At 55.2% G+C, this 9,684-nt stretch overlaps 1 protein-coding gene across 1 annotated transcript; it reads left to right on the top strand.

Annotated features, from left to right (window-relative positions):
* The first annotated feature begins 6,708 nt into the window (after positions 1–6,708).
* On the top strand, positions 6,709–8,350 carry RPP25 (ribonuclease P and MRP subunit p25). Its single transcript, XM_030814783.1, has 2 exons — positions 6,709–6,793; positions 7,011–8,350. Exon 2 carries the CDS (start codon positions 7,088–7,090, stop codon positions 7,685–7,687), a length of 600 nt encoding a protein of 199 aa, XP_030670643.1. The 5' UTR covers positions 6,709–6,793; positions 7,011–7,087; the 3' UTR covers positions 7,688–8,350.
* Positions 8,351–9,684: the final 1,334 nt, after the last annotated feature.

Here is a 9,684-nt window from a genome sequence, read left to right as displayed (position 1 = left end):
AGTCCCAGCTACTGGGGAGGCTGAGGCAGGAGAATCACTTGAACCCAGGAGGGGGAGGTTGCAGTGAGCCGAGATCACGCCACTGCACTCCAGCCTGGTGACAGAGCAAGACTCCGTCTCAAAAACAAACAAACAAACTTCAGTGCACCCTGAAGGGCATATGATATATTTCTAGGGAAGCAGACCCAACCAAGCTCCCTATCTCTGCCCCAGGTCAGTACCGGAGAAGGACCAGCCCTGATGCCTTCCACACCAGGCAAATGCAAAGCAGAACTTGCCCTGGAGTCCTGTGCCCTTCATTATGGACAGCCAGGGAGGTCTTGATGATAGCTGGTGGCTTTCTGTCCTGCCTTCCCTTCCTCCTGCAATGGTCTAGTGCCATGGTTAAGAGCAGACACTGGAGCCAGACCATCTGTCTCTGGATCTGGCTCTACTTTACGTATGAAGTGGGTAGCAGCTACCTCATAGTGCTTGTTGCATGTGATGAGTTTGTACATGTAAAGTGCTTAGTATAGTGTCTGGCACATAGTACATGCTAACTAAATGTCAGCTGTAATTGATAATGATTCCTCACTTTATCCACTCTATATCTTCCTCCCATCCCAAGGTTCTCAAGCATCCTGATTATTCTGTTTTGACCAATTCCCATTTTGGAGGGACCTTATCTTCAGAGGACAAAACTGATCCTAAGGAGGGAAGCAATAATGGAGGATTTGGGGCATCACAGCAGGCTCTGGGGAAGTCTTTCAGGAATAGGAGCTCTCCTGGGAACACTAATGTTGCCCAGGTGAGTGGCTTTTTGCTGCACTTGCCTCTAGAGTCTGGAAGGAAGATAAGGGAACTAGTGGCAGCATCCCATCTTGAGGAGAATGAAAAGGAGGTCCCATGGATGCTTTTGCCTCTCCTCTCCTTTCCCCTTCCACAGACACCTCTCCTCATTCATTCTAGACCCCACACACCCCTCTTCCTCTCAGGACTCGGATGACTTGGCCTATCTGCTAGGAGAGCAATTGAATTTCATGCAAGATTAATGGTTCTTGTCCTCAAATGGCATAGCTCACTGGGTCTGCAATGCAAACCCCCGTTCCCCATCTGTGGGGCCAGAGCCAGCACAAGAGGAAGACTGGCCTGAAGGCGAGAGTCTTGGCCAATGGTAAGGCTCCTGGGTCCTGTCCTGACTGGCTGAAGGAGAAAAGCAATACCTAGAGCTGAGCCATGGTGAGGAGGTTGGACTGGAGCTGAGATAGAGAGCTGAGAAGGAGAGCTGGAATCAGAGCACTACCCCAGGGCCTGGGACTCGGTCTGACAGAAGAGATGCCTGGCCTGGGCAGAGGCTCTTGTATGGCAGAGCCCTCTCCCTGTCTCCCAGACCACATCCACTTCCAGGCATCATCACCCAGCACTAACATTTACAGAGAGCTCTGATACCCATAATCCCACTCAATCCTCAGGAGAGCATGTGGGGTGGTAACTGCTATTATGTCTGTGAAAACAATCTCAGAAAAGTTGTCAATCATGCCTTCACTTAAACATCTATTAAGTGCTTGCTGTATGCCAGGAAATAAACCTAGCTCTCCTGATTCAAGGCCACTGTTCTTTCCGTATATTTGCTTCAATATGTTGATTCCTTCTTCCGTCTCCTCCTAAATTTGCCTCCCAAACACTCCCCTTCTGTTGTGATTTTTTTTTTTTTTTTTTTTGACACGGAGTCTCGTTCTGTAGCCCAGGCTAGAGTGCAGTGGCGCAATCTCGGCTCACTGCAACCTCTGCTTCCCGGGTTCACACCATTCTCCCGCCTCAGCCTCCCGAGTAGCTGGGACTACAGGCACCCGCCACCATGCCCGGCTAATTTTTTATATTTTTAGTAGAGACGGGGTTTCACCGTGTTAGCCAGGATGGTCTTGATCTCATGACCTTGTGATCCGCCCGCCTCGGCCTCCCAAAGTTCTGGGATTACAGGCACCGCACCCAGCTCTGTTGTGATTTTTGAAATGCCTACAGTTCTTGGATACCCTTCCCTTCAGGAAATGGAGTCTAAAACCCCTCCCTTTGAATGTAGGCTGGGCTACCTTCAACTAATATGATAAACTGGAAATGGTGTGCAACTTCAGAGGAGGCTGGCCCATAACAGGCACTGCAGCTTCCTGCTTATTTTCTCTGTCCCTCTCTTTATTTGTCTCTCTCTGATCACTTGTTCTAGGGGAAGCCAGCTGCCAGGTCATGATCAGACCAGTGGAGAAACAGAGGCCTCTGACCAACAGACGTGTGAAGTAAGTTTGGGAGTAGATCCTCCATGTCCAGCTGACATCTTGATTGCAGCCTCATGACAGACCCTGAGCTAGATGAGACCTCTTTAAGCTGTTCTTGGATTTCTGACCCTCAGAAATTGTGCGATCTCACAATAATAAATGATTGTTGTTGGGGTTTTTTTTGTTTGTTTGTTTTGAGACAGTGTCTCGCTCTGTTGCCCAGGCTGGAATGCAGTGGTGCAATTACAGCTTACTGCAGTCTCAACTTCCTGGTCTCTAGCGATCCTCCAGCCTCGGCCTCCCAAAATGTTGGGATTACAGGTGTGAGCCACTGCACCTGGCCAAATGTTTGCTGTTTTAAGCTGCTGAGCTGTGGGGTAATTTTTATGCAGCAATAGATCACCAACACATCTTTTCCACTGTGGAAACACCCTCATCTCCCAAAGCTAACCCCTTTGGGCAGTTTGAGTCATTTAAAAGTTTATTTTTCTCTTATATTCAGCTGAGAAAGTAAAGGGAGTCAGAATTCTGGGTTCAAACATCTGTGGTTACTGCTTTCTAGCTGTGGTACGTAGGGGAAGTTATTTAACCTCTCTGGGTCTCAGTTTCACGTCTGTCAAACAATGATGATACCTTCCTGGAAAGGAAGAGTATGGAGATTAAACACATCTGACCCAATGCTGGGCACTCGGTGGGTGCCTGCTAAATCTGAGTTCCCTCTGGCCCTGCTAACTTTCTAATTCCTGACTCTACTTGCATGCTCCCAAGCCCCTGCCCAAAGAGGCTGGGATTAGGGTCAGGGGTTTTAAGAGCTCCTCATTCTCCTCCTGCAACAGGAGACAGAGGAGAGGGGCTGTACCAGGGATCCCCCTCCAGTGTGAACATGAGAGATTTGTCCACAGGAAGTAGGGTGTGCTGCTGGAAAGGTCCCAGGGAACCTTAACAGATATGTATTGGCTAGGCTTGGGCTCTAGCCCAGCTATGCCACCACCTCCTCCCAGGGTGAAAGGAGTCTAGCTTGCCACTCACCAGTTCACTGTGAGTGAAAACTGCTATTATTTCTGAGGCTTTCCCAATTTCTTTTCCTTTTCACCAGTTTTCTTTCCCCTAATCCCTTTAAAATTTTTTTAAATTCACAAATAATATATGAAAAATAATAACAGCCAACATTTCCTGAGAACTTAGCAGCCAAGGTTCCAAGATGGCTGTGTCTCATAATCACTCTGTGAGGTAGATTACTATAATTAGCCCCATTTTACAGATGACAAAGCCAAGGCAAATGGGTTAAGTAAATTGTCCAAGGTCACACACAGGCAGAAAGAAGCTAATAGAAGCTGAAGCTTCAGGGTCAGTAGCTCATTTATACAAGCTGCTCCAAGACTCTGTATTCATATTTAATTGTCTTTTTCTTAAAGAAGGTAATGAAAACTTGATGCGGTAACAAGAGGTCAGTGTGCTGTTTTCTTGCAGATATTTTAAAAATACATTTACATCTATAAACACACACGGAAATAAATGCTCCCCTACTGTGTGTATGGCTGGCACCCAGCTCCTTTAACACAACGTCTTCACTGATTCCACTTTTCTAACCATGGTGTGGTGTGCACCACTGATGCTCTACTTTATTTACCAGCCCTTCTGAAGTTGAGCCCCGTGCTCCCCTCCTCTGACTCTGGCCCCTCCCTGGGGTTCCCACCCTCTTCGCAGCTTTTTCTCCCTTCGCCCTGTCCCCTACGCTGTTTCCCTCCTCATACAGCCCCTTTTCCTGTGTCCTCACTACTTCATGCCCCAATTCCTTCCTGCCTCCCGCGTTTCTCCTCTCTCCTCGCCACCCCTCCCCGTCCTTCACTGCCCACCCTGTTTTCCTCGCTCGCTGCCCGCTCTCTCCCACTCCAGCTTCCTCCGGGCCTGTTACATTACTCTAATTCACAGCACCCCATCCTTCCGCCCTCACTCCCCGCATCTCCCGCCCCCACGGCCCCTCCGCGGCCAGGAGGGAGCGCACAGCCGGCGGGCTGCGACGCGCGCTGACAGTGTAATGAATGGCTTCAGCTGTAATTAGCGACCCCGCGGCTAATCACGATGTACATTTACATTTTAAGTGCTGCAGAGGGAGCGGGGGAAGGGGAGGGGACCGGCAGGAGCGGATGCGGGCCTTTTCGGCGTTCTCCCTTCACCGATTGTGGAGAGCAGTGAATGCGAGTCTTCTACAGCCCACAGCAGTTTAGGAGGTTGGGGACGGCGGGGTCCTCGAGGGCCAACCTGGCCGGACGCAGAACCGCCCCGTCCTCGCCCTACACAAATCTGAAGCTCCCAGGACCCTTCCTCCAAATGACAGAACTCCGCCCAGTCCCTTCCAAGTGATCGTGCAGCCCAAACTTGCATAATCCCGGGGACGGAGAGCTCGCTCCTTCCACAACCAGCCCGTTCCAACGTAACTTCCAGCCTTTCGGGGGCTTTTTCTCAGGGCCTGACCTTACACAGCCCTCGGTTGTCCACGCCCCGCTACGCGCTGCGGACAGTCTTTGTATCGTCCCAAGGCTGCTGTGCCTGTAGCCCCCACCGCTGTGTGGGGCCCACGGAGACGAGCGAGACCAAAATCCCGGTTCGGAGCAAACCCCGAGGGTTTCTGACCCCACCAGGAGACGGGGAGGGGGTCAGCCATTCACACATTGGAGTGCCAAGGTCTAGGCGCCGCAGCCCCTCCCAAGAAGTGGTAAGAGGGTAAACCCCGGTTCTGAACAGCAGGGACCGAGAACCGCTCCCAAGAAGTGGTAAGGGGGTAAACCCTGGTTTTGAACATCAGGGACCGAGAGCTGCTGCAGATGCCCAGGAGGCAAGAACAGCGGGAGGAGGGATAAGAGCGTCTGGCAGCCGCATCTCCAACTGAGGCCCTGCAATCCTAGGCACCGTCATGCCCCCAGCACTTTCCGGGTTGCCCGCCCACCCCAGCTCTCTGTGTCCCTCCCCGCCACGCCCCGTCACAGTTCCCTGGCTAGGACCAGATCTGCCGCCGTCCCTCAGTCCTGACTGCGTAGGGCGGGTGGAAGGAGGACGCGCGAAGCCCGAGAGCAGTTTTAGGGAGGGTCGGGCCCCTTCTCAGACCCCCTCCCTTCCATCAGTAGTCCTGACAGCCCCAATCTCATCTTTCTGTAATGCTTCTCTCACCCGGCAGGAGACCCCGGGCCTCTCCTTCGGTCCCGGTTCCGTGGTGTTTCCGACGGAGAGGCATCCAGTAGCTCCATAATGCCCCCAGGGCATTATATAACTCCCCACCTTCCTCCCTTGTTTCTCTCTTTTACTGTTTTTGAAGTCTTTCTTTTTAATTTTTGTGGGTACATAATAGGTGTCTATATTTAGAGGGTACATGAGATGTTTTGATACAGGCATGCAATGCATAATAATCACATCATGGAGAATGGGGTATCCCTTCTCTTTTGTATTTTATTTAATTAATTTATTTATTTATTGAGACAGAGTTTTGCTCTGTCGCCCCGGCTGGAGTGCAGTGGCGTGATCTCGGCTCACTGCAGCCTTCAGCTCCCGGGTTCAAGGGCTTCTCCTGCCTCAGCCTCCCAAGCAGCTAGGATTACAGGAGCGCGCCACAATGCCCAGCTGATTTTTGTATGTTTAATGGAGACGGGGTTTCACCATGTTGGCCAGGCTGGTCTCGAACTCCTGACCTCAAGTAATCCGCCCGCCTCTGCCTCCCAAAGTGCTGGGATTAAAAGCGTGAGACACCGCGCCCGGCCCCTCCCTTCTCTTTTTTAAAACCTGCATTCACCCAGCCTCCTTTCGAAAAGGACCCCACTGGATCTCAAGGGGCCAATGTTGCCTGAGCGAATTCCGCCTGGGAGGAAGGGGGCGGCCACGTTGGCAAGGCATCGTGCCTGGCTCACCCTAAAGCGCGCAGCTCTAAGGGTGGGCTCTTGGGCATGGGTGGAGCGAGCCTACCGCCTTTTCAGAAGAGGTCTCGCCCGCTTCCCCACGCGCCTCGGGGAACAGCCTGGCCCAAAGCCTCACTCCTCACGTCCCAGGGGTGGACGGGGGTCCGGGACCCTCGAGCTCTGGGCAGGCGTGGCGAGGCTGAAGTCTGGGTCTCCCGCGCCCGGCGAGGACCACGCCGCGACGTAGTCGCCCGATGGGAGGCGCGGAGTGGAGCCGCAGCCAGCTCCTCCCGCACTCTGCTGACCGCGCACTAGCTGTCCTTGAGGCAAGAATACTTCGGAGCAGAAAAAAGGTGGGGGTGTTCCCCGGGGCGGGGGAGGAGGGGCGAGGCCCCAGCAAGCCTCTTGGAAATCTCTCCCTGGGAGGGGACGAGGGGCGGCCTTCAGTTGCAACTGGGAAGGGCTCGGATACCGGATTTGAAGCGGTGTTTGCACCGCAAGCGCAGCTTTTATTTAGACTGCCGGTTTGTGAGGGTTGGCTCGCAAAGCGCTGATGGCGATTATAGTGGAACTTCACCTTCACCTGCCTATGCGCCCCGCAGCGCGCCCGCTCCCACGCCCGCGTAGCTGAGGATCCGGACTCGCCAGGAAAGGCTGGTGAGGCTGGGGCCCGGGCGGGGCCGGCCGGGCCGGGTCAGGGGAGGGGCCTAGCGGCAGGGGCGGGGCCTCAGCTAAAGGCGCGGAGCACCGGGCGCCGAGAGCGCTGAGTAGAGCGGCGCCGGCTCGAGAGAAGCGGGGCCGAGATCGCGCCGTCCCAGCCCGCCCGCCGGCGTCCGCGCTGCTCCCGCGCCCTTACCCCTGCTGGCCCTTGCAGGGCGCGACCGGCGGCCATGCAGCCCCGGGGCTGAGGCCGCCCCATGGCAAAGCCGGCGGTCCCGGCGACGACGGCGTATGGAGAACTTCCGTAAGGTGCGCTCCGAAGAGGCGCCAGCGGGGGGCGGGGCCGAGGGGGGCTGCCCGGGCTCCGGCCCCTTCGCAGACCTGGCGCCGGGCGCGGTGCACATGCGGGTCAAGGAAGGCAGCAAGATCCGGAACCTGATGGCCTTCGCCACCGCCAGCATGGCGCAGCCAGCCACGCGCGCCATCGTCTTCAGCGGCTGCGGCCGGGCCACCACCAAAACCGTCACGTGCGCCGAGATCCTCAAGCGCCGCCTGGCGGGCCTGCACCAGGTCACGCGGCTGCGCTACCGGAGCGTGCGCGAGGTGTGGCAGAGCCTCCCGCCTGGGCCCACGCAGGGTCAGACGCCTGGCGAGCCGGCCGCTAGTCTCAGCGTACTTAAGAACGTGCCCGGCCTAGCCATCCTACTTTCCAAGGACGCGCTGGATCCGCGACAGCCCGGCTACCAGCCCCCGAACCCCCATCCTGGTCCCTCGTCCCCGCCAGCCGCGCCAACGTCCAAGAGGAGCCTAGGGGAACCCGCAGCTGGAGAAGGCTCCGCGAAGCGATCGCAGCCCGAGCCAGGGGCTGCGGACGAGGATCAGACGGCCTGAAACTCCGGACTGTAGGCCACCAAGTCCGGCAGCATCTTCCGCCAGCGCCTCCACCTTCAGATGCACCTCCAGCCTTTCACTCCTCGGTCCTCCGGAGCCCACAACCTGGACACAGCTCCTCAAGACAGGTAGCATGGACCTTAAGGCGACAAGAGAGGGGCCTCAGGAGTGGCAAGAGAGGATCCCCGACCACCCTAGGGTGATTGCTGCTTATGTCCGTGTTGCTTGAAGACACGGAACTTCACCTTTTCTGGGACCTTCTTTTGGGGAGAATGGTGGACAGTGGGATTCTGGAAACTTGTTTGGGACCCCAAAGGTTAAAGCCACCCAGCATTCACGAAGGGCACCTGAAGTATGGAAGCTGAGAAGAGTTATTGGAATCACCCCCACCGTTGACAGAGGAAGGCAGGGGGTGAGAATTGACTGCTTGAGGGTAGGAGAGTCTGAGATGTGGGGGCCCTATGCCGCTCCCCGCCCTGGGACAGTTTTCCTTTCTAGTTTTCCTTCCCCTGCTTCAGAGGAGCATCTCTGAGGGTTCTAGCTCTTTTAACACCCCTTTTCCCCCTGCTGGCCCAGAGGGAGACCCAGGACTGAACTCTCCAGGCCTCCTCCCCTGAGCCCTGCAGCTGGAGTCTTGCTTCCAATAAAACAAGCACAAAAATGTCTCTGTCTCCCACTTTTTTCCTAACCACCCGCCTGTGCAGAGACAGCTCTCGCCTGGCCCCTTGTGTCTCCCCTGCCCTCCAGCCTTGCGTCCTGAGCCTTTGGAGTCTTCAGGGTCAGGCACAGAGACTGAACAGCTTCAAAATGGTGCAAGGCACTGCCCAGTCCCTGGCTTCTTCCTCTCTCCTCCCCCACTCCGCCCTCTCGGGCTGGCCTGGCCTCAGGGGCTGTTGCAAATGGGGGCCCATGTCCCCCTGTACATCGCCACTAAGGGAAAGGGAGCAGCACATTGTTTTTCTGGGAGGTGAAGGAAGGAGTGGAAGGAGAGCATCGATGAACTCTCCTGGAGGTCACTGCAAAGGGTGGCAGACCCTGCTGAGGTCCCTGAACCTGCAGCCTCCAGACAATAAACTGAACCTTACCCAGAAGGCTGGCACAAAGCCCCCAGCTCTGTGGGTAGGATCTCCCCTTCACTGCCCTCTCTCTGAGAAAGGACAGCACACCCTTGGGAAAGGGGGAGGAGAGAGACTAAGCACAAATCCACTGCTGGAAATTACAATTCAGCAGAGAAGCTGGGACTTGGGCTGTGAATCACTGCAGGCCTCCTGATAAGCTGCTGCCTCCAGCCCTGCACAGCTGTCTGTTGAGAGATAACAGCCTCATTAGCTTCTCTGCCCAACTCCAAGCCAGCTGGGGGGTGGGGGTGCTGCTGTGTGCTGGAAGAGCTCTGGTGAGTTGGGGGTGGCATACAGCCCCAGGATCTCAGAAGCAGATCTCATCCCATGCAACTCAGCAGCACCCCTGGAAAGGGGGAGATGCGGAAGAATGTGTTTATAAGTCATTTTGCTAGCAGAACCCTGAAATAAATCCTGCTGGTGACAAGAGATACGTTCTGTGGCTGACTGGAGGGGCTCTTTAGGGAGGTTTCCCTCCCCCGCAGTATCTCTGCTTGAGCTTTGGATCAGAGAGCTTTGTCATCCAGACTTTGTCCCTCGTTGCTGTCCCCAAATTCCTGCTCTTGATGAGTCCCTGGAGAGGGCCAAGGGGTTTGGGTTTGCTTGTCTGACCCTCTCAGGGGTGGCCCAAGAAGCATGGAAAGAATGTAAACTGTCCTGACAAGATGCCCTAGCTTCTCCTGGACTTCAGCATCTAAAGGCAGTGATCAAACTTGGACAAGGTCCTGCATGGTAGAAGCTTAAGGGAGACTGATCTTGGTTCTGAAAAGGGGCCAACTTTCCAAGACAACAAGTGACTGATTGCCAGGTTACCAGGACTGTGAAAGCAGGGCCTGAGGCCGTGCGTGGTGGTTCATGCCTGTAATCCTGTAATCCCAG

The sequence above is a fragment of the Nomascus leucogenys genome, chromosome 6, assembly GCF_006542625.1.
Source record: "Nomascus leucogenys isolate Asia chromosome 6, Asia_NLE_v1, whole genome shotgun sequence".
Classification (NCBI taxonomy): Eukaryota; Metazoa; Chordata; class Mammalia; order Primates; family Hylobatidae; genus Nomascus; species Nomascus leucogenys.
Note: the sequence above shows the minus strand (reverse complement) of the source record. Positions and strands in the feature narration are given on the sequence as shown.